The sequence below is a fragment of the Xiphophorus maculatus genome, chromosome 22 (assembly GCF_002775205.1).
Source record: "Xiphophorus maculatus strain JP 163 A chromosome 22, X_maculatus-5.0-male, whole genome shotgun sequence".
NCBI classification, from domain to species: Eukaryota; Metazoa; Chordata; class Actinopteri; order Cyprinodontiformes; family Poeciliidae; genus Xiphophorus; species Xiphophorus maculatus.
Genome location: NC_036464.1, coordinates 21,123,588 through 21,147,645, shown reverse-complemented (window position 1 = coordinate 21,147,645; position 24,058 = coordinate 21,123,588). Strand labels below are relative to the sequence as shown.

Here is a 24,058-nt window from a genome sequence, read left to right as displayed (position 1 = left end):
TTAGCATGAGGTTTTGGCTGTGGCAGGTGGAACTAACTAAAGCTATGCAAATCTATCTTATCGATTTCAGACTCACTTTTTCTGGCTTTTAATTCTAATGAAGAAATGCATCAACAGAGGAAAAACACAAAAAACTTGACAATAAACAGGAAAGTGGCATAATATGTTCCTGCAAAGAAACTGAACAAGAGCCAATGTCTCTAATTCTACCTCATATACAGTATATGATCTAATAATGGCAGATATGTTTTTATTATTACTATTATTATTTATTACGGACCACTAATTTAGCATAATTGTTTTAAAACTTTGAACAATTTCACATTCTGCTGTGCAACCACAAATTTATTGGGTTTTGCTGGTATTTAGTGTAACAGTCCAACACAAAGTTGTGTCAAGTTGTGAAGTATAAAAAAGGTCAGATGGCTTTCACGCTTTTTACAAATTGAAAAGCAGGAACAATATTCCTTCGATTTGCATTTACTAGTTGGTGGAACCTCCTTTTGCAGCAGTTACAGCTGGAAGTATTCTTCGGCGATTCCTCTGTCAGCTTTGCACTAGTTGAGACTGAAATTCTTGCCCATTTTTCTTTGCAAAACAGCTGAAGCTCAGTCAGGTTGGACGGGGAACAGATTGTATATTGGGTTCATGCTTTGTGTTTGGTGTTGTTTTTCCTTTGGAACCCAAAACTCCACTCCAGCTTTTACTTCCGACACGTTCAGGATTGCCCTCTTCTTACCTCTTTTCATCAATTTGATCAGATTCCTGCTCCCTGGTGAGGAAGGCATCCCCACAGCATAGCACTGTCACCACCATGTGAATTGTGAGGTGATAGATTTCATGCAAAAATCCCAATAGAATCCACTGAAGTTTCCAATTACAAAATCGCAAAATGTGACAAAGTGGCTGTGAAAGGTTTCGCAAGGCACTGTAAATAGAGTGTAACTTAACATTTGAAATTAATACAGAAGGACAGTTTCTTGGATACTGACTGATGACTTTAAAACTGGGGATATATACATATAATCAGACCAGTTTTAAAATCATTACCCACTTAAGATTTTTGATCATGGTAAAACAAGATAGATGACAGTTCTGGCCATTTTCTTCTTCTTTGTTTTTCTCCCATCAGTTTTTAATTATTGAAAACGAATTACAGTGTATGATTAGGGTTAATCCTAAGCAATTAATACCTTTGTAGGCAATTAACTCCCATCTGCATTTGAGCCAACTATGTACAAAGAGGTAGCGAGATCTGTGTGCAATTATAATACCTTTCTTTCATTCTCTCATGCAGCTCATTTGAGTAGAAATATGAGAACAGATTTACTGAGGGTTCAACCTCTCTATGGTGCTCACACCTTCAACTTTCTCGTGTGAAAACATTCTTTTCTGGTGTGACATTACAGGTGATTTCCTCTCCATCCTGTCCTACTATCTCTGACTCTTGTCTGTTTCTATGCGCCCTCAGCAGGAAGTCATAAATCTTTCAATTCTACCTTTGTGGGAAGTCTTGTTCAGACAGTTCATTTTACTATCTTCAAAATGCTTCTGGTGATGCATAGCTTTAAAAGTATCAAATTAGTTTTCTTCTGTCTTTGTTTTGTTCACTTGGATTGTGGTTTATATTAATAGAAGACGCCAAAACAGGGCATCTACAAAATTAACTGTTGCGCTAAGTACAGGGTAAAGGTCATTTTGTGACATTAACTGTGAATAAATAACGATGAACAAATGTGCAAAAATGCAGTACTTCATACTCTTGTAATAACTTTATAATACACTGACTGTTACAGTTTTAATGATGAAGTCAATACTATGTATGTTTTTGCTGCTAGTATAGTTACTTGTTGTGCGCCTTGTCATGCTGTTTTGCTGGTCTGCTCTTTCATAAACCTGGTATTATTTGGGTAAGTAGCTGGACTTTCTGCTCAGAAAGCCAACCTGTAACCTTTTCATTAAATATGACGTTCAAAGCACCATATCTAATGAAACTAGAGTTTCTTAGTAAGAGTGATGAGTGACACTTGAAATTTTAGTGGTTTGAACATTTTTAAAACTTTGATGTACCTTGAAAATCTCTAGTTGACTTATGTTAACTGGGAAAACCAAAAAACATGCAACGTTTAATGTGAAGCTGTAGATTTATCAGTAATTTTTACAGTTCATCTCATTATCCATGACAGATATTAACCACGTTTGTGAGAAGAACGTATACATTGTTATGAAACTACAAATTAATGTCTAGCTTTTAATAAATACATGAATAAGTTAATTATGAAGCAGTCAAATAGTCTTGAAACCAAGCATTACCCCGAGGAGTTGCATGTGTTCTCATATTTATTGGTACCTCCGGCTGACTCACCCTCCCTCTTTGTCCCCATCTTGTCCATTGCTGACAGAGAAGGGTGTGTGCTTGTGTTGTTGTTATCTGTTTACAAGTCAGTGTTTGTTCAGGGCTCGATCGTGTTACAGGGAAACTCACGCTGCTCCCCGGCACATTTATACACACGACACACAAAACTCATGCATGTAGACACCGCCACGGTGACACACAGATACGACGGCCCAACAGGAGTTCACTTTATAGCGTCAGCTAATCCTCAAGCAGCTGCTGAGGCATCAAACTCCAGCTGCAGCCCTTGGAAACTGGGGATGTCCCACTGTTTGGTACTTTAGTACTGCTGCTTTATCTCACAGGATTTATTTTGTTTTGCCTTCTCTTTTTCATTTTGACTGCTTAATTCTTGATAATCTCCAACATTTTTGAGTGTGAAAAATAGCTTTTTGTCCTATGGGACATTTCATACCAAATGTCTAAACCTCCGTGTGAAACACTGTTGCTGCATTGTCAACCAATTATATAAAGTAATTTCCTTTTCTCTTTATTATAAAATGTCATTATAAATATGGTTGTTTGACTATTTAATAAAAAAAAACCTTAACTGCAGTAAGTCGCTCATTAGTTTTTTAAATTTATCATGCATCAAAAATATTACATTTATTAATATTAGATTGGGGATAAAAAAATCTATCTAAATCAGGAAATATGTAATAATTGGGAAATAACATACAAATATTGGTATGTTATTACAAATAATTGCAATAACAATTACAATTATTGTAATTAATAATGACAATAAATATTTGTACGGGTTACTTATCATCATAAATAATTAAAGGAGGAAATCACCAAGAGAAGAAAATCCGCTGTGATTAAGTAGATGAGTATTAAAATAGTTAATCATTTGTTTAAATGTAGGTGTGAGATAGATTTAAAAAAAATACTGCTTGCACTGCTTACTGTGTTGAAAAAATGTATAATAATAATATTTATTCATCAGTTAAAAACATCTCCAGCCGAGCTTCTGCCTCACAGAGCAGCCTTCCCCTCCTCCTCTTCCATTCGCTCCTGCAGACTAGCGGCAGCAGCAGTTGGCAAACACCTGGTGGAACTGTGCACCTGCTGAGCTTATCATACAAACTACTTCTCAGTTTAACACTCTTAGGAGCAGTTGTAAACGGCATAATGAGGAGCGTTGTTGCGATGATGTGCTGAAGGCGGAGTGTCAGAGAGAATAGGAGCTTCTTAGAGAGTCAGAAGTCCAATTTCAAAGTGTTAAAATGCAAAGACATATACAACACTTTTATAATGACTCAAGGTAACAGAGTTACTTGATTGTGCTATAAAATGGCACTATGTGCTTGGAAAATACATAATACTAACCCTTTAAATGAAATCTTCAATTGTTTGGTCCAAGTACATCAAGAGAAGTACATTGCAGTAGCACGACTTTTATTTTAAGCTCATTTTTGCAAATGTGTTGTTTTAGCATGACGTGTCAGCTGGAGCTCTGAAGGCAGCGCTGGATGGAGTGGTGGAGGAGTGTGTGAGCTTTGTGGGAGTGGACATCAACATCTGCTCTGAGACACTAATGAGGTAACTCACACAGAGCATTCATGCACCGCTGCATCTTCTGGAAACGTGAAGCTAAAGCACCCTGCACAAGGTGTTATGATTATCAGTCACTTGGTAACCGTAGCAGATCTTTATGAAACATCATGAAGATTGATGTGAACATCTTTGAACATGTGTCACAGGTATATTTTTGTGTGTGTGGATCATCTTATTTGTATGCGCTTCATCTCAATCCTCTGACATACATTCCCTTCGCAGTCACAACATTGCAAACCTTCACTCACGCCCATGAACAGACTTGGTGATTAATGCGCGCACACACAAGCGGTGTGCCAGCTTTTCTGTTTAGACTAATGCTTCACACCCTGGCCCCACTTACAGGGCTGACTGGAGTCAGCTGAGGGGATTAGGAAAATCTGCTCACACACAGAAAGAAAAGCATAAACATACGCAATAAAAAAAAGATACATGAAAACCGTTTGTCGAGCATTGCAGGATACACACTTGCAGCGCTTTTTGCTGTCATATGCTCGTAAACCAGAATTGGAGGAAAAAAGCAGCTATTTTACAGTTAACAGCTAAGGAAGCTGGCATGAGCCTTACTGCAGCCATCAGGTCATCTGTTTACTTGTCTGCTCTGCTAGTGAACTTTTTCCATTTCTGCCATCAGAAAAGCAACACACACTAACACACAGACGTGTTGATGACTGAGGTGTTACGTGAAGTGTTGACACAGCTCTGTGTTTTAGAGAAAGTGACTCGCTTTGGGCATTAGCAGCGTCAACCTAATTGAGTTTCAAATTGCTTCGCTCCTTTTCTCAGCCATAGTGGCTCATATATACTCAGTATCACACAGTGTGTGTTTCTGGTGTTGTGGGTCTTGTTTAAAGGGCCAGGTCAAAGTCATGTATTCCATAATGTTTACAACTCTTTGTTAGGAATACGTAGACGTTTTCGGTTTTTAAGCTTCACTTAAGATCCTCCATTGTACAATAAATTACAGAATTAAACAAAGATAAATGCAGAGCTTGCAAGAAGCTAATTAGACGGGTGCTGTGAGACATTTTTCTGTTAAGTTTGTTTCCTTCTGTAGACATGTAGCAGGGCTGAACGCGGGCAGAGCTCGGAGCATCGCAGAGTGGAGAGAGAAGAACGGTCCATTCATCAACAGGGAGCAACTCAAACTGGTCAAAGGCATGGGACCAAAGAGCTACCAACAGTGTGCCGGCTTCATCAGGATCAACCCTCAAACTCTAAACAGGTAAACACAGATTTCTATGCAGAAAACATACAAAAATAAAATAAATAAAACACATAAAGCTTTTTTTTTTCCCAGAGATTTTTTTGTTTACTAAGTTAAAGCTATTGGAAATATTTTGTGAGCTTCAAAGCATTCATGAAAACTAGATAAAAAAATAACTGATAAGAAAATATGGACCAATATTGATATTTGATGCTGATATTGCTATTATGGTTGATATTTACCAATATTATGTACATATATCATATATATTTTACTACCATTTTGATACCTTGACTTCACCACTGCTTCTCTACTTTAGCTAAACTCCTGAAGTAGAGAAGGTACAGTGACTGCATCACTGTCACATGACCAAACAAATGACACATGACCAAATTCCTCCACTCACCCTACAGAAATGAATGTCAACAAGATGAAATTAAGTATTGGTTGTTAATATTGGCCCATTTTACTTATTTGACTGATAACAATATGTTAAGAAGTGACTAATTTCAGCTAACGTGTCATGCATTCCTAATAAAAACTGCATTTATATTTTGATGTGGTCAATTACAATTCAACTCAGGACCAATTTGTTTATAATGTACATTCAAGAACCAGCAGTTGAACCTAAGTGCCTTCCAACTCACAAAACAAAAAGATGACATCAAACAAACAAGAAAAAAAAATCTTTCTAGGTCAGTTCAAAAGCCAGGGAATAGAAATTGTTCTAAATATATCTAATAAAGTAAAATTCCTAATATGCAGGTGTAGTTTAAACAATTTAGGAACAGCTGCCCCATAAGCCCATGATCCTCTATGTCTGAAACTAGACCTGGGAACGACAGATCTGACGAACACGACCATGGTTGCTTGTGTCAGTTGAAAATTGAGGATCTGCGTTTTGTAAAAACTGCATCCGATTAGTCGGAGACCCTACAGTGCTAAAATAGAGACCACTGCAACCGTCCAGGCAGGAAAGAAGGAAGACCTGGGTGAGGTTATTAAAAGAAATAAATGGAGGTACTTTGCAATCATTCTTTACAGAAAAAAGATAGCTTCATGGACAGCATCTATCTATTAGATTTTAAGCTTTTTACCAGAACAACTTGCAGATTGTTAGCAAATGATTATCCTCATCTAGTCCCTGTGGAGATTTAGTTTTACTCACCCCTGAACATATTCTAAACGCTGGAAACGGTTTATCAAAGAAGTCTTGGCATCGCGCTTTGTTGGGATGTAAACCCGGGCATCTCTGGACGCATTACAGTGACATGCAAAGGACATTCTTAAAATAAATATTAGATATAAATATGCTTGAAAGTAATGCCCAAGCACTCAAATCAAGTAACCTTTATTTGAAATAACTCTGCTATGAATAGCACCCTTATAGCAAGAAAATGCCTAAAATAATCATGAATATGTTGCTAAGCTATATCTAGACACAACACTAATTAATTTCCTGATCTTAGGAGTTGTTTTGTGTTTCCTTATTATTATATAATTTTTATATTAATGTGTAATAAATCAACAAAATGGTCAAAATCAAGAAGTGGAATGAAAATTTGTGAAAACGGAGCCCATGTCCATTGAAAAAAAAATGTCTACAGTATATTCTTACAATAAAAGTGTCCGAAGCTGCAGCATTATGTTACAAAATAAGCATTCTGAGGTCTAGTGGTTTCTGCTCAAATAATTACTTGAGTTCATATGAAAATATAAAGCAAACCCTTTAGTGTCTGGCACAGCCAAGGCAGACCTGAGATCTGTGCAAAACATCAGCAGATTTAACATCTGAAAGCTGCTGACTGAGAATTTTATTGAAGCAATATTCAGACGTCCAGATCTATGGCTTAGCCGAGCAAAAGTTTCTTCACTTGCGCTTGATTTTAAAGGTGTGTAGCACATTTGAAATGTATGTGTTTTCGTCAAACAGTGCCAAGCCATCGCGGCCGTGCGCACCAGAGAACCCAGCACCTAAGAAGAGCAAAGGGAAGGCGGGTTGCAGCATACCGACCTCATTAAACCCGCTGGACCAAACCTGCATTCACCCCGAGTCCTACCATGTAGCGCAGAGGTACGGCCCGCACAAACACACACCATTGCACACGCACACTTGTTCAGCAGCAAACCCCACTGGCCGGGCATGTTCAGACAAAGATGGAGCTGATTTTAACACCGTCTCATATGGTGCTGGTTATAGCGGTGGAGGACTCTGATTTGATTTACGCAGACATGGGATACAAGAAAGGAGGCGTTGGCTTTCCGCATGTGCATGGCGGCGTGTGTCCTTGTGTGAGAAGTGATTGTTAGAGCTGCTGATGCTGTTATCAAAAGCACATTGAACATCTGCCGCAGAAAGCCGTGTGCGTGCGCATGTGTGTTGGGGGTGTTTAAGCCCTTTCTCCTGCAGCTGTAGTCACTCAACTGTGTTTAGTCTACATACGTTCTGACACTAGTGGCTAAGAGTTACTCCACTCATGTTGATGCGCCTTTAATCGCCCCGGTACGTGTGTGGGATGGTGTGCGTCTCTCTGCACACACATGGAGATAGATTGCTTTATGAAATCTTTTCCTTGTCGATTCTGTTTTAGCCGAGGTACTATTCTCCTCCTTTTGTTATTTAGCACACAATTGGTCCAGTTTTATGCTAATTTTCTGTACTATATATTCACACTTCTGTCTCCTGCCGACAGCTACAACTTTAAAAATTAAGTTTCATTCTTTCATGCTTTTTCTGCCTGACAGACATCTCCCTCTCTTGAACTCTCTGAATATTTTGTTTTCTTTCTTTCCCAGTGGTGTTTATTATCTTGGCTCCGTAAGGTGCCCGTCTCCTGCTGAATTAAAATGAAAACTTTTACCTAGAGAAGTTGGAAGCACAAAGAGAAATCACACTGTTTCTGCAAATGCTTAAAAAATCCAAAAAAAAAAAAAAAAGCAAATAATTTAAAAACACAAACAAGGGTTGCTTGGGGGGAGGCGTGTTCTGAGATCTTCACATTTAAGAAAAAAACAGGGAAGAAAAAGTGACTTTGCATTTAGGGAACTTATATTTGTGTAACATTCATCACTCTGAATCCAAATAACTGTGCCACGACTATAAAATTTAGTCGACAAATCCAGAGCTCCTCAAAATGCTTTCATCAGCTTTATGTGTACTAAGTGTATTAAGTTGAAACGTATTAGCTCCTCTGCTACGATGTTTAGATTGTTTCCTCTCTAGATCTGTTTATTGTCACAATACTGAAAGCCAAGCTTTGAAAATTCAATTGCAATTATAATTAATAATAACAACAACAAAAAAAAAAACCATTTGGGCAATAGAATTTATATTTTAAAACTTTTGAAAATTGCACCAAAGAATTGCTAACTGTTCGTGTCGTATATACTTAAATAACTAGTGCCACACAAAACAGAAAGAATGAAGTTGATGTACTGGAGTTAAACACTATTATGGACCAGCAAACACTGACAGAAATGCTAAGCATTTTCAAGACTTTGTGAAATGTGAATCTGTTTTTTATGCTTATTAGATCTTTTTTTAAAAATTTAATTATTCACCACTAGTTATCACCATATCGAGGGGGCCTAAGTCCACTCCGTCCTGCAGCTGACAGGTGTGTTGGAGAAGGGATACATCTAAAAGTTGTATCTGGACGACTGGACTTTTATATTGGAGTTTCCCTACTGTGTTACAAAAAAGGATATTTCTGTTCTGGTCTAACTTTTTCTATACTTCTTGCCACCACAGTGGCATTTGATGCACTTTTTAGTCACACAAATCCAATCTTGACTGGAACAAATTAGGTTGTGACTTGTGAACAAGCGAATTCTGGTCATCTCAAACTTATATTCAGTTCAATTCCTTGATCTCATAGAGAATACTAGTATAATTACACTAGTTTATGGTAGTTATGCTGTTCCAATTTAATGTCCCTGTGAGTGAACACTCATTTCAAAAACTATGAAACAGCCCTTTTTTTGCATCGTAGAGTTGGAAGCTAACTTGACAGTAAAGCCCAACCATGTAAACAAATGTTTTGCATTGAAATATTCAGAAAATTAAACAACTCTTAAGAGTAAAATGTTTGATTTTTAAGTAGTAAACCAATGAAATATTAACTGGGAAGTATGTGGGAGTCCTGGAAGCTGATTGGGTGACCTGGCAGCTGATAATCATGATGCAACCGTATCTGTAAAATCTCCTGCTCTTCTATTCACCTACAGCCGATGAAATCTGCAAGTTTGGGAAAGAGCATTGTGAAGGAACGCTGTGAGCGTGTATGTAAGCATTCATGTGTGTTGTGTCTTTATGGTTTATACGGAATATCATGTTCATCACATTAGGGGAACTAAATCCTCCATTACTGCTCGCAGCCCACACATCAGCCGCCTTTCTGAAACCATATATCCACACATGCAGAAAGCAGAAACACAAACGCGCAGACACATTTTGTCCACCTTTCCTTTTTAAATTACGTTTTGCTTGTGCAAGAAGTGAAGCCTCACTCTTCGGATTGTTAATATTTATCTTCAGAAGAGAAGGGAGTTTAACATTTTCCTTTTTTTCTTTTTTAATACATCTGTTAACAGGCTGTCGCACAATTTTTGAGTCAGATCCAGTGTTGCAGTAATAGTAGTAGTAATCTGGCACCAGTCTGCTGAATAGTTCCCTGATAAGTAACAGTCGGGCCCCGATATTTCTCCAACCCAAGGCAGAGCGGGTCCTTGCTCTGCGCCTGGATAAAATCTACCATCACTGCCCACCCAGCTCCAGCCCCCTGTACACCCCCACACGCGCACACCCCCACACACACACCACCTACATGCACTGTGGTGGTAATAATTGTTAAGGCTAATAGCTGGCCAAGCCTCTGGATTTCCAGTCTTCCTTAAATACTAACATACATCGCTGAAAAATGAGATGACCAATGGGAACGCACACTTATTGGCAGCAGCCACTATCACTCATTTGGGCCTTTTTTTTCTCTTAGATTTTACTTGAAAACTGATATTATGCTCTCTGTATCTATTTAGATGTTTATCATTTTTTAGATTAGCAGTTGAGGAAAGCTTGCTAATATGACAGGAAGGGGATGAAAATAGTTTAACACAAACAATTCATCTTTTACAGTGTGTCAGCCATAAATTTAATAGCAATTTTATCGTGAACTGCCAACTAAAAGTTCATTTATGTGTAATATGTCAATTCAAAGACTGCTGTTCTGGTTGTCCATTGGCTTTGAATTCTTTTGCAAGATATTATATGAATCACAGTACTAATAAACTTTTGGATTGTGGTGCAAAATATTGTCTCTTTTGAGTATAAATTTAGTAAATGCAACATTTCTCCCATAGTGTTTTGGAGGAAAACTGTATTTAAAAAACTCCACCACATACAGAGGCAACAGTCCTCAATGCAGTTGTCCCCGGTTCAGTTCCCATCCCTGAACCATTTGCTGAATGTCTTCCTCTTCTTGTGTTTGCCCTTCTTCCTGTCCATCTACTATTGACTAGAGGCCAATAGAACCAAAAAACCTCTAAAATAATAAACCCCGTCTGTACAACTAGAACTACAACCAAACGTAATTTTATTTTCCGCAAATGAAAACAAGCTGAAGTTGTTGGAAAGAGGAGAAATCCAATTAGAGAAGATTTTAGTCATGTTGAAAGGTGGGGCACGTTGGAAAAGTAAACAATGGGACCTAATTTTCTTAAAGGTCAGGAAGTGAATGATTCTTTGTCCTCACCACGATGTGGAGGTCTTGTTTTTCAAGTGGAGATTCTGCTCGTGGTCGGCAGCGAGACTAGTGTCGTCCAAAGGTTTTGCCACACAGACCTAAATCACGAGCAGTAGTGCCAGGACACACACAAAATTTTTTTTTTAAAATAAAATATGAATAATTGTGTTTAGATTTTGAAGAAGAATTATCATTTTTCACTTCTTCTGCAAATTAAACACCCAATATTTTGAAGAAACAAAGTAGGCAATTTTTTTGAGAAAGTGAATCTGTTCATCATTCTAGATCCAAAACATAAGATGAGTTTTGGATATTAAAGTTATACAATGTCCTACATTTTGGGGTCAATTCTGTTCTTTTTTTTTTTTTTCCTTCTTCCTTTTTTTCTCTATTATAATTTTATCAACAGCAAAGGTGGGATATTGGACTCAATTTTTCTGAAAAGTTTAATAAACCCATAAGCTAGACGCTTTTGGACCAATTCAAGAAAACACCAAGACCTGGTCAGAAGGAATGAGTTCACATATAGGAATGTTTCACATTTGATGACACAATGAAGAAATCTTGCAAGTTAGATTGTTCCTCTGCTTAGATTACGACTCGCATTTTTTACTTTATAAGGAATGCTGTGTGTAATTTGTAAACAGTGCACATCCAAATCCTACTGCGAAAAGTACAGTTGTGTAAGATGACTTACATGACTCTGACGGGCATGATTGAACTATAATTTTTGGTAATTTTATTTTAAGAAAATGACTAGAGGTGACTAAAAATTAAATAACATTGTATGAAAAATGGAGTCTTATTAAAATAAATAACCATGTGCTCTTAAATTTAACACCCATCTTGTGTTTCTTGAGATAAATCGACTGAGACATACAAAATGTGCCCTGCTGAGCTTGAAACATACGTATTCAGTTTCCTGTTCCTCCCTGGCTACCGTCCCTGACTGCGTCTCCATCTCCCACTCGCTAAGCCATCGAGATGAAACCATTTCTCTTTCTGTCGGGGGGGAAAGATGAGAAGCTTAGACAGAAAAACGAGCGTTCACCTCGGTGTTAGATACAGCTCGGTCCTGAGGTCTTTGTTTTTTAGGGGGGCAGGGGTTTCTTCACCGCTAAGCCATTTCTGGCACATATTCTGCTAATTATTTTTTTGTCATGTGGCTTACCGATGTTGACAGATTGATTCAGCTCGAATCCCCTCCACCAGTCACTGAGATTCAGTGGCGGAGCCTTCTCAGCTCACAAGTGACTCATAGAAACCTTTATGCACAGCACAGTCACTGTCCCCTCTCCTGCCAATTGAGCATTTCTGAGGAGCATTGTACATGAATCAACTTTGTGTGTACGTATATATGTGTGCTTCCACCTGTTCCGTCCATCACGGGGTGGACAGCTGCGGAGTCTTTTTGGCGTCAGTCTACCAGTAAGCGACATCCATCACTGGTCCACAAATGAACACATGCATTCACGTCCATCACCAGCTGTGCCCAGTGTCCGTTGTAAATAATATACGCAGTGTGCGCACAATCCTCCCACAGCCACACTTATCTCATTCTTCCATTACTTCTTTGTGCTACTTTGGATATAGGGACACTTTGTCACGCTTGTCTGTTCAACTTGCAGAGCAGCTAATTAGTTTGGATTTACATTTCAAGCTCTAACCTGGAGCGACAGTCTAGACATTATGGTGTGAGACATCATGGTTGGATAAAGTTATACAAGCGCGCGGGTTGGCAGGCTCGATGTCCAATCCCAGCACAGCGGAGGCAGTGTCCGGAGACAAGGTGTCAGGGCGTTTACAGCCCGTTGTGGATGCACCTGATTTACCAAGGCATAAATAAAATGTGTTTTTGGAAATGGAAAGGCGCCTCAGCAGCTGATGATTACTAACACTCTCCCTCTTTAACTGGATTTTCCTTCAGTGGGAGCCTATTTCTGTTGATTTAAGTCATTTTCTTTAACTTCCCTTCCTGGTTTTTTAGGAGAGGAAATATTTGAGCGTACAAGGAAGTGTTGGGCTTGTTATAGTCGCCTCACTGAGGCTCATAATGGCTTCAATTTTTTATTTTTTGCATAAAACGAGATTCTCGAATGTTTAAAGGCTTTCACTTCAGGGATGGATACGTGATTTTAGAAAGTTCATCTTCTATCACCAGGTGTTTCTGGTGTTTGTAAATCCTTCTCGTGGCTCAGCACTTCAGGAGGTTAATGTCTACATTTTGGCTGTACCATCTCAAGCATTTTTGGCAGTCATTCTGTCTGCTGCAAGGTGTCCAAGTTTAGTACTTTTGCTAAATGAATTACCGAACAAACATCTCCTACAAAGGAGTTTGCTGTAGAAGTCCCAGTGATAGTTCTGCTGCAGCTTCTCAAAGCTAAGCCTAACCTCCTGTTTTGTTTTAAGAATAAAGACTTTCTCCTGAACAATCTGTATTTTATCACTACTTATTGAACATTTAACACGTCCAACAGTTAGAGATGCACCAAGAAATCGACTGGCAACTGAAATCTTACAATTTTTAGCTTGACCGGCCATGACCCATTGCAGGCCAGTTGGAGACTCAAAAAATAAAAGTGATCAGTGAACACATTATATCTAAGCTTCAACAGGTGATACTGACAGCAATACTCTACAGGGAAGAAGATGTTATTGCAGGAAAAAGTCAAAGTGAGATACTATCATCTTCGGTGAGGTGTTTAAAAAATGAAAGTCAGTGGAAACAAACAGAAAACTGTATTTCATCTGTTCATCCAGCTGACTTCAGTAGATTAATGGAGGAATATGAGAGCAAAGGTTTTGCTCAGTTTTTCTATTTTTTTGAGCTACGAACCTTAGAATTGACACTAGATTGTCCCAACAGGGACATTTTTGCTCATTGCGATGTGTGTGCATGGTTGCTTGTCTCATGTGTGTCAGTGTTGCTCTGTGACGGACAGACCACAAGCCCAGGGTTTATCCCACCTTTTCAGTCATCTTCAGGGTGGATAAGAAATAATAATAAAGACTATTGAACATTTTTTTTGTTCAATTAAATTTGTTCTCATCCTTTTGGAGCCAAAACTGAATCACAAATCCAATTAATTAATTAAGCACTAATCACATAGCTTTTTTCTTATGTCTTTTCTATCCAGGTTTCTGTCTCTTGTGGGTGGGATTGTGGACCAAATAGGCAGTGCAGGTTTGAAACACGGCGTGGAGAGCAAGGTTAACATGAGTTGTATTGAGGAGCTGGCCAAGAAAGTGGACACCACCCCTGAGACTCTCAAACTCATCATAGATGGCCTGACACAGCCGCCAGGCTTTGACATACGACAGAGTAAGTGTTTTTCTGCTCACAGTAACACAACTCACTCAGGTTGTTTAGCAACACAGAGACGGGTGATAAAAACCAAACCAAAAATATATATATCTTTGCCAGCAATTAATTTGCTGTAGCGACACAGTCAGAATCATTTAAAAAAAAGATCTGAATAAATAATAATAGTTTGTTTGAACTTTATGTTAGCATGCTTTACGCAATAAATGTCTTTTTTTATTATTATTTGCAACTGTCACAAACTGAGCTGGACTTTCTCCCAACAGTTCTGCTGTTCAAAATCTTGTGCAAAAACCTCAAATGTTGGGCACAGAAACCTCTATGTTGGATCGTACAAAAGTTGATTGTCACTTTTCTGCAATCTAGCCGTCAGAGTAATTTCTGCTAGTCTATCATCTTTCTGCCGTAATGTCTTTTACAGTTCCCCACCAGCTAGCAGAAAATCAAAGCCGTATTTGTCCTCCTTTATGAATGTTTTGCTAGTTATAACACACACTGACTGACTTTTCTAGCCTGGACTATAATAGCCTTGTCTTGGCAGCGTAACTTGATAGGTTCTGACAGTGCTGCGGCTTCCTCTCTGCAACCCAACAGTCCAGTCGGTGTCTTTCTGACAGCGTGTGATGGGTCCAGCAGACTCTGCTGCTGGACGGAGTGTGCGGCAAGCGCAAATGCAGCAAAAGCTGTTTTTCTGCTTAGCTTCAGGCTCTTGAGTTCAGGCACACATAAACAACATCCGATTTAGTCCTGCTGTTACTCAATAAAAAAAAAAAGGATTTAAATATTATTTTACGCTCAGATTGTGAGAAATAAATAGTGGGTGAGTTATTTCAAAGGCATTTATTGCAACACTCAATAACAAATCAAATACTTTCATGTTTTTTAGCTATGGATTTGGATTTGTCCGGCCACTTAGCATCGTCCAACTCTCCAAAAAAAAAAAAAAAATTAAGGAGCGCAACTCAGAGGTTCACTCTGGGGTTGGCCCTATTCGGTTGCAGTACACTTTGCTTGGCCTCCTAGCCAGAGCTCAGCTGAATAAACAGATGGGCTGAAGCTACCGCATAAAATCAGGGGTTTGAGGGAGAATAATTGTACCGGCTATTTCCTGGATCGCAAGCCCTCGTTGTTTGTGTTAATGATACCGAAAGGAAAACAGATCCTATGCGCTGGCTTGGTGGAAAGTACGGATGGACAGAATGCTGAGAAATGTAGAAGTGTTGTATGTAGACACAGGTGTTGGGTTACCCCTGGTATTGTGTGGTATCTCTTATTTTTCTTCATTCCCTCCCCCCCTCCCTCTGCACACAGTTTGACTAGCCGCTACACTTATTTGGCCCCATCTCCTGCAAGTGTGCCAGCTTTTCTACATCCTCTCCTTTGACTTCCTTCTTTTTGGCAGATTTTGGGCAGGCGGACTTTAAGCGGGGCATCGTGTCGATGAGCGATCTGCGGGTCGGTGCCGTGCTCACAGGCCGAGTGGACAACACAACTCTGTTCGGAGCTTTCGTAGACATCGGCGTCGGCCGCGCCGGCCTCATCCATAAGAGCCACATCACCCTAGACAAGCTGCCCGCCAGTCAACGCCGCCGCAGCCTGGCGCTGGGCCCCGGGGAGAGGGTGGAGGTCCGGGTCCTCAACGTCGACGCTCAGAGGGGACGCATCGGGCTGGACCTGATTAGGGTCCTCCAGTAGATTCGGGGGTTCCTTTAAAGAATACTCCACACTTGGACTGTGTCTGTCACTTGAAGTTACACACAAACCAGTGTGAGAGACAAACTATCTCCAGATGTTTACAGAAACGTTGGACACAAAGTGACTTGCTGCTTCTGAGTAGATCTAATATATATTATTTATGGGAACGGTTCGAGATGTTTTACAATCGTTACATATTTCAGTGCCTGTCGGTGGTGGCTGTGATTCACAGTGGTTGATAAGTTAGCACAAGTTTAGCTAAATACACTGGTTAGTGAGTCAGATGACAGATAAAATGTATAATTAGCACGTTAGCTGTGAGGCTAATAGTGTCATACCTGAACTAAATTGGCATAAGTTTACTAAATATGATGATGCTTGAGTGTAATTGAGATTAGTATATACAAACTCACACGGAACAAAGAATTGTAGTCTTGATTTATTTTTGTTATTTAGTTTTGAAATACTCTCAGTAATTAGCCAATAAATATTCCCCTTTACTCCTTGTTGACCGTTTCTGATCTCACTCGCCATTCAATGTGAATTAGATATTAAAATATCAAATTAATTAAAATATCTGGAGTTGAGTTGAAGTTTATGTGCACTCATCATGGCCATTGACGTCACATTGATTTTGGGCTTTTCCTGGTGTATTTTGAAATATGGATTCAGCTTCACCTTCACTGAGATTTAAAAAAATCAGGTGCACCAATTTGAACCGATCCAAGATTTTCTCTCCCCAAACATGGTAAAAAAAAAAAAAACTAGACATAAAAGTTCAAATATTTGCTGCATTAGCGAGTTGTTCCATGACCACAGCTTCTGGCTTGATTACGGTTGAGTATTTGATCGCTGCTCTTGTTAGATGATTATTATTATTATTTTAATTAGCTCGTTCCATACCTAGCTTTTAAACAAGTTCTGATCATTTGGAAGATCAACAGGTTAATTGGGTTGAGTTGAACGGGAGAAAATTTATGTGATGCAGCATATAAAAAAAAAACTGCCTTTAGTCCAAGTTTTGATTACAGAGAAAGAGAAAAATATGTAAAGATAAAATAGGTGGGGGCATGTGGCTTTGATTGAGCGGGCGCGGGGAGGAGGATGCATCACAGAAGACGATGCTGATTCTGACTCTCTGACTGTAGCGAAGCCTGAAGGCTTTTTAGGCAACATCCCAGACACAATTATCCTCTGATACACAAACGCCCTAATCAGCTGCTTCAAAATTAATCCCAGATTCCCCATCCACATGATCTAATTTCTTTGTTTTTATGAAACCGGAATAAAAAGAAAACAGAAAATATGATTCTCGGTAAGCCTTAGGTATTCTTTGCCAAACATTACAGTGAATGCAGAGTACCTCATTGTTTATGCTCATCATCTTCCTTTGGGCAAACAAACGGGATATATTTTAGATGCACAAACACAAAGAAATATACTATCGCTTCTATTGCCGCTGACAGTTTAAAGTAAAAATCTGAGAGGATTTGTGTGTCATTTCATTCGTGAACTACTTTTTAAAACTATTTGTTTAGTTTTTTTTCTCAGATTTAATAATACCTCTCCTTGCCGTTCTCTTATCTTTTTTCCAGACACTCTAGCTTAAGAGCTCCCAGTGTTGTTGTTTTGGGGGAAACGTGGGTGTTTGTCCAAGTCGACACAGCTTCCCTCAGCACCATTCCTGCTTCCTCCCTCTACCAAACGTGAGCCCACAGACGTGACAGGCAATCTGGTAGCCAGCTACTGCTGCCCCTTGGCGTTTTTGTCAAACACTTTTCCAGTAATGAGCCGGTGATAAGAAGCAGACTGACAGCAGGAGGAGTTTTGTATCTGTCTGTTATCCGCTGCTCCCTTTTGGCTCACGGCTGTTGCAGCGTGAGCTCAGGTGCGCTCTGACGTTTTCGATAAAATTGGAACAAATTGACAGGTAAGCAAAAATATTCAATAAATCCTGCCTCTCCACTTCTTGCGAAGCACACTGGCTCTTTAGAGTTTTCCGAAACAACACAAACATAACCAAGCTCCAATTCGGGGCTCCCAGCTGTCTTTTCTGTTAAGTTCCAGCGTCAGAATCGTGGAATAGAAACCATTTCACCTTTTTACACAAAGAAAAAACTTCCCACGGCTGGTGACTGCATCCTGCTACGCAAACAGTCAGTGGAGAAAATAGTTTACGCTGTTGATCCCGCGTTTCCCAGGCCAGTTCTTAAAGCAACACAAAGTAAATATCTAAGACAATTTTTTAAAGAAATGCTTTTAAAATATTTGGATAAAAAAAAATCAGGAAATTAAATCAAAACATCGAGTATATGAATTAAGCATATGAAAATTTGGTGGTAGTTCTCTACTTACAAAACCTTAAAGTAAAATTTTTAGACTTTCAGAGAGAGCTGGGATAAATGACATCAATTGGTCACCAAAGTGTATTTTTTAACAGATGTTTTAATGTTTTAATCCTGCAGACAAACAGTTGATAGTTCACTATTATGTCTAATCTTTGGTTGGATGTGTTTGTTTGTTTCAGAGTGTAATTGTAAGGCAAGTTTTCTCATGTGCAGTTTAATTTTTGTAACACATTATAATATTTCTTTCATTAACGCAATGGGTGAAAGCAGAATGATTGGAAAAGCACTAAATAAGTTCGGTCTATTTATTTTTCTCCACATATCCATATGAAATATATTTTACTAAAGCATTTTTTTAGATTTTTTAATCTATGCTTAATTTTTATTTTGATATAAGCTTCCAGGATCAATTAACAAATACGATGAAAGGCAGAGGCCCATTTCTCTTGGCCACTCTTCAAAATATCATGTGCAAACGAACATGATGAGATTCAAGAAATGCAGAAATGTGCTGATTGTCATGAGTCAGGAAGTTGCTGCAAAAAATAACGGCTCCTCTAATTTAGCCATTATGTGTAGTCAGAGTAACAAATAAGAAGAATCAAAACAGCTAGAATTTGATCAATAAAGTGGCACGAAGACTTCACTTTATCTCACCATACCCCTAAAAAAAATCTAAATAAAACCTCTAATAGGTTTTATTTCTTCAACAAAGCTTCATTTCAGGGTCGTTTCACGTCTCTATCCCGGTAATTTGTTTTAAGATATCTTTACCCGGGGCCCACTGCAAATCAAATTCAAGGTTATCTAATACATACTCAATTTCAGAGGTCAGATTTTTCTTTTTTCCCCCAAATGCAAAACCAAATTTTGTGATGGACTTTTTCTATTCTTATTATTTTTATGTATTCCCCAGATGCCCAATAAAAACAAGCAGAGGAGGACATAATATGAGAAAAATTGGCGCTGCTCTTACATTTGTGAATGCATACACTGTAAGTGGTACAACCTACAAGAGAGATTTAATGAGAAAACCAAAACTAACATGCCCTGCCTCATTTGTTAAACTTGACAGAAAACTTCAGGCAAATTTAAAATAAAAAAACCCGGCCATACTACTTATTTTCCAGTGTTAGGTGACACGGTGAAGAATTCCAGACAGCCAGCGGGGTGAGAAAGATTTTGGCTTTTGACATTGCAAGTGAAAAACAGGAGTAAAGCAGACAGAGGTGTGCGGGAGAGATGGATGAATGGAGTTTGGGGAAAGAAGGATGGAATGAGACAGGAAATGAAAGGCTTTCTCCGGTTTCACTCCCTGTGACCTCATCAGTGTGATCATGGGTTTTATGAGCTCTCCCTCTCGACGCCCACACACCACCTCACACGTGCCAGGACATACACACACACACACAAAGTCAAAGTCACACAGGTTTCGGGCCCCTTATTTTATTCCCTGGCACAGAGAAACACACAGAACATGTGTTTTTGTCTCTGTCTGTTCACTTTCTCGTCTTCTTCCTGTCAACCTTTCACGTATTTTATCTCAGGCTGATATCCCCAAGAAGCCGATACAAAAAGAAAGAGAGGGAAAACTTATTACTGATTGAGTTTTTTTTGTTGTTGTTTTTTTCCAATTATAGGATGTCTGACCTTGTTTAGAAAAGTTTCAGTTTTTTCATTATCGTCCACAAAAAATGTTTTCTTTTTTTTATTTTTTTATTTATTTATTTTATAGTTTTACACCAGGCAGTTTAGAGCATGATGTAAATATGGCCTGTGGGGACCCCATGCTGTTTGTTTACATTGCAATGCACTGGTAAAAGAGATCAATTAAAATTAATTATGAAGTCTTTGAACATGATTTGATCACAAAAAGAAATCTCTAGACTTTGTTTCATCTCACCGAATGACCAAAATAACCATAAACTACAATGACCCGGATTTCCGGCTGCTCAGTCAGCTTAGTCTGCTGTCAGCTTAGTCTGCCGAGTTTTATGGCTGATACCCTTGCTCATGTGTCCACATCACATCATTAGCATTCGCATAGTCGCTCTGGATCTCCAGTGTGTCCAGAAAATATTCACAGCGCTTTCATTTTCCCACTTCCTTTGATGTTACAGGCTTGATACAGTTTGGAAACCTAAAGCATAACCCTATAACAGCACATCTTCTTCTGGGGCCTGGGCTTTGGGCCCCCTGAAGGAGCAGTGAGTCCTCATAAAGTTGGTATTTGTTGGAAAAATGGGCCTTACATGGTGAAAAATTCTAAAACGCGCACACAAACAGGTGTTCACTCAGGGGTGGATTCAGTTGTTTGCAGAGGCACTTGCCTCTAAATGGTATTCATCAGTACAATGTGCTTTTCTGTGATGCTGTTAAATGTACATATATTTTTCCTGGTTCTCTGTTTTTTCTCTCTTTCTGCCGGTGTAAAAGCAGACTTCTAGTTTGCTTTCTTGTATTTTCTCCTCTCTTCCTAATCCGTCTTTCCCTCCCAGCTTGTTTACCTGACCTCTTGCTTGCCTTTTTCTCTCTTTTTCTCAAGTGGAGAGTCATAGCAAAATAGTAAATCTGTTTTCGTGTCAGAGTGCCAAGGAGACGCCTTGGCACCCTGACAATTTCCACACTGCAGGAGAGGACTTGTTTAAAAAAAACAAAAGTAACAAAATGTGAAAATGTTTGGCGAGTATGAACACTTTTTATTTATCAAAATGAAAGATTATAACACAACTCCACTGAGTCTCCATGAAGCAGAAATGCAATGTGCAGATATGACTCGTGTGAAATTTGAACAGTAGCCACCATAGCCATTAATGCCACTGCAGCCCAGCTGCTACTGTTTGAAGGATGTACTAACATCTAGTAACAGCTTATGTAGACCGCTGAGGGCAAGCAAAGGATTAGCTAGATTTGGCAGTTGTTTGTTTAGCTGCATGTCCCGACAAACCATTAATAGTTGGACCTACTGCTCTTGTCAGTGGCAGTAGCACACATGGAGGTAATTTCCTTAAAAACAGATGACACATGGAGCGAGGCAGAAAAAGAAGGTCTTTCTCCACATGGATTAAAGCCCGTGTTAAAATCTTGAGGGTGTAGTTCACTTTGGAGAAAACACAGATAAGACTGAAAGGATTCCAGGGCAGCTGGATGTGTTGAGGAACTTTTAGATGTTTTACTTTTTTTTTGTTGTTGATGATATTTTTGTGACTTTTTGTTGGTTTTCAAATTAAAAATTGTTACGTTTAAAAGAAAGCTCCATAAAACGATTAGTTAATATGGAAGACATTCAACCTTTTATCTGCAAATAACTAAATTATTAAATATGTTATATATATATATATATATATTATTGCATACTTGAGTAATTCTGAATTGAATTTCTACCATAACAGCTACATGGCTGTAGCTGTTATGGTATTACACAGGCTACAACACACTGCAGCGCCATCATCTAAATAAGATTTAGGTTAGAAAATAAAGTTTTAAAAACTGACCCCTTGTTTTGTTTTAGCTGTTGGCTCTCAAACTCCAGTGCTGGAGGGTTGAGTCAGGTGTGTAGAAGTAGAAACACATCTAAAAATTGGAGAACAGCGCCCCTTGAGGCCTGGAGTTTGAGGCACCTGGATTAATGGGAATGAAAAGAATTGTTGAACTATGGGCCAAAGTTTCTTAAAAGATTGTTTTCTTAAAAGATTGTACCGTTACATTGTGACGGTAATATTTTGGCAACCACAGCTGCCGTTATTTTACCGTAAATTTGAGACTTTTTTTTTTACAGTTTATGCTGCGTAGACTTTTTTTTTCTCCTCACTGACACTTTGCATCAGACAAAACGTTTCATCAGCAGGAAGAAGAAAGGTTCTCTGTCTCAGGTATTGACATGTTTTGGTGGGAAATGTGAATATCCACCCAGCAACAAAAACAAATTGATCTTTGGAGAAAACCGAATGAAGCTGATAAGAGTTTCATTATCCACAATAAGCCCTGTGCTGACATGAACTGAAAGGCCACTCAGAGAGGAAGAAGCCACGACTCCAAATGCCTCATTGCAGATGGCCTTTGCCAATCCACACAGGTCCAAAGATCTTATTTTCTAACTTTCTGTTTAGAAATGCCAAAGTAGCAAATGGATGTTGTTGTTTCTTCTTTCTATATATATTTTTAGTTTTAAAAAAATCTCTATATTTTACATGTTTCCTTTTTCTAATCATCAGTCAGAAACAAAGTCAATGTCTAGGAAAAGCACACTGATAGACCATGTGGTTTTCTGGCTGAGGCATTTTGCTCCAATATTTGTCTTTGCATGGAAAATATGTCAGGTCTTTTTTGGGTTTTTTTCTTTAGCTTTTTACTAATTTATCGAAGGCTACTTCTCATATAAAAAATTGCTTGAGGTTTGTGAAAGAAAAAGAATGCCCTCCATCTAACTCACATGTGGATTCATTCCAGTGAAACCTAAGAATGTAATTAAACATAATGAAGATCTATGCAGAACTGAATAGCCTGTGAGGGCTGAAAAGAGGGACAGGAAGGTCTAAAACCAGCCAGAGAAGGAGAGGTGTAGATTTAGGAATTGTCTTGTTAGTGTGTGTGTGTGTGCGTGTGTGTGTCCACCTCTGCTGCCTGTGGAAAAACCCAATGGCTTAGTGTGGTTTCCTGGGAATACACTTCCTCTCTGCTCCATCTGTTCCACCACACATCACCCAATCAATTGCTAACCTGATACTTATGCCGTTCACCCAGCCAGCCAATTGCAGGAGCCGCCGGTGGTCATGTGATACTCCAGAGACAGTTGGCAGCCCATTTGTAATGTACAGTTAACTGTATAATGGTATTTCTGCTCCACTGGAAACCACTAGATTGTGTGTGTGTGTGCTTTCCTGTGTTGATCTTACTTTCTTTAAGGGGTTTGCTCCGAAAATCTCTCACAGTTCACACTTTGTGTGTGTGTTTAAGTTTTGTTTACATTTATTGTTTGTTTTTTTTGGTACAGATAAAGAATTGTTTTATTGAGCAGTGTTCATCGAAATATTTCCGTACGCCTTCTTTTTTGTGCTCCACAATAATTAAGTGTATGCTAAGCTAAGCTTTATGATAACACTTTATTTGACGGGGTTTGATAACCATGATGCTGTCATGGGCGTGGTGGAGTCTTCATGAATGTTTATGACTTCTGTCATGAAGTGTCGTTCAGTAAATGACACGTTTGATGCAACTTTGCATTAAAAAGTTAAAGATAAAAAATTGCAACGAGTCACCGAAATCAAAACAGCTTAGGTGAAACATGTAGATAAACAGGAAAAATGACACTGTCTTCTTCCAGATTCCAGTTTAATTTTTCTTCTCTAGTTTTTTATTTATTTATTGTAAACACTCTCTTAAACCTAATTAGTATTAAATTATACGGTACCGTTTTAGCAGTTCAATAAAATATGAGGGTGAATTAAGAGATTTTGTAAAACCTTGAAAAGTCTACCTGCTAGTTATCTTTCAAGATGCATTTTAAAATAATTGGTACTCATGTGTAAAGAAAATTTCCTAGTTATAAACCAAAAACATTTTCAGATTTTAACTTACAGTTTCCCTAACATTTCATCAGGATTAATGTTCAAAACGTTATCATTTATTTCTCTAGGATCGTCTGACTTGACATATTCAGCTTTAAAAAATCTTCTGTAAACGTTCATCTCACTTCTATTGTGGATCTCTGGAACAGGGTATTAGCTGGCTAGGCTAAGCTCAGCTTGCTTTCTCTCTGTTTTGATATATCTTAATACTCCATCCTAACAC

General features: G+C 38.7%; 1 protein-coding gene and 1 long non-coding RNA gene across 4 annotated transcripts in view; one reads left to right on the top strand and one right to left on the bottom strand.

Moving 5' to 3' along the window:
- Positions 1-16,472, top strand: part of srbd1 (S1 RNA binding domain 1) — a 51,364-nt gene extending 34,892 nt beyond the window's left edge. For both annotated transcript variants that reach the window (XM_005807852.3, XM_023326923.1), the window contains 5 exons: positions 3,834-3,940; positions 5,013-5,180; positions 7,096-7,236; positions 14,041-14,225; positions 15,628-16,472. In XM_005807852.3, coding sequence (XP_005807909.3) covers positions 3,834-3,940; positions 5,013-5,180; positions 7,096-7,236; positions 14,041-14,225; positions 15,628-15,920 — 894 coding nt within the window. In that variant the 3' untranslated portion in view covers positions 15,921-16,472. The remainder of the gene's footprint in view (positions 1-3,833; positions 3,941-5,012; positions 5,181-7,095; positions 7,237-14,040; positions 14,226-15,627) is intronic.
- The window catches only part of LOC111606489, a 121,690-nt gene that overhangs the window by 12,249 nt on the left and 85,383 nt on the right, over positions 1-24,058 (bottom strand). The window lies entirely within an intron of this gene.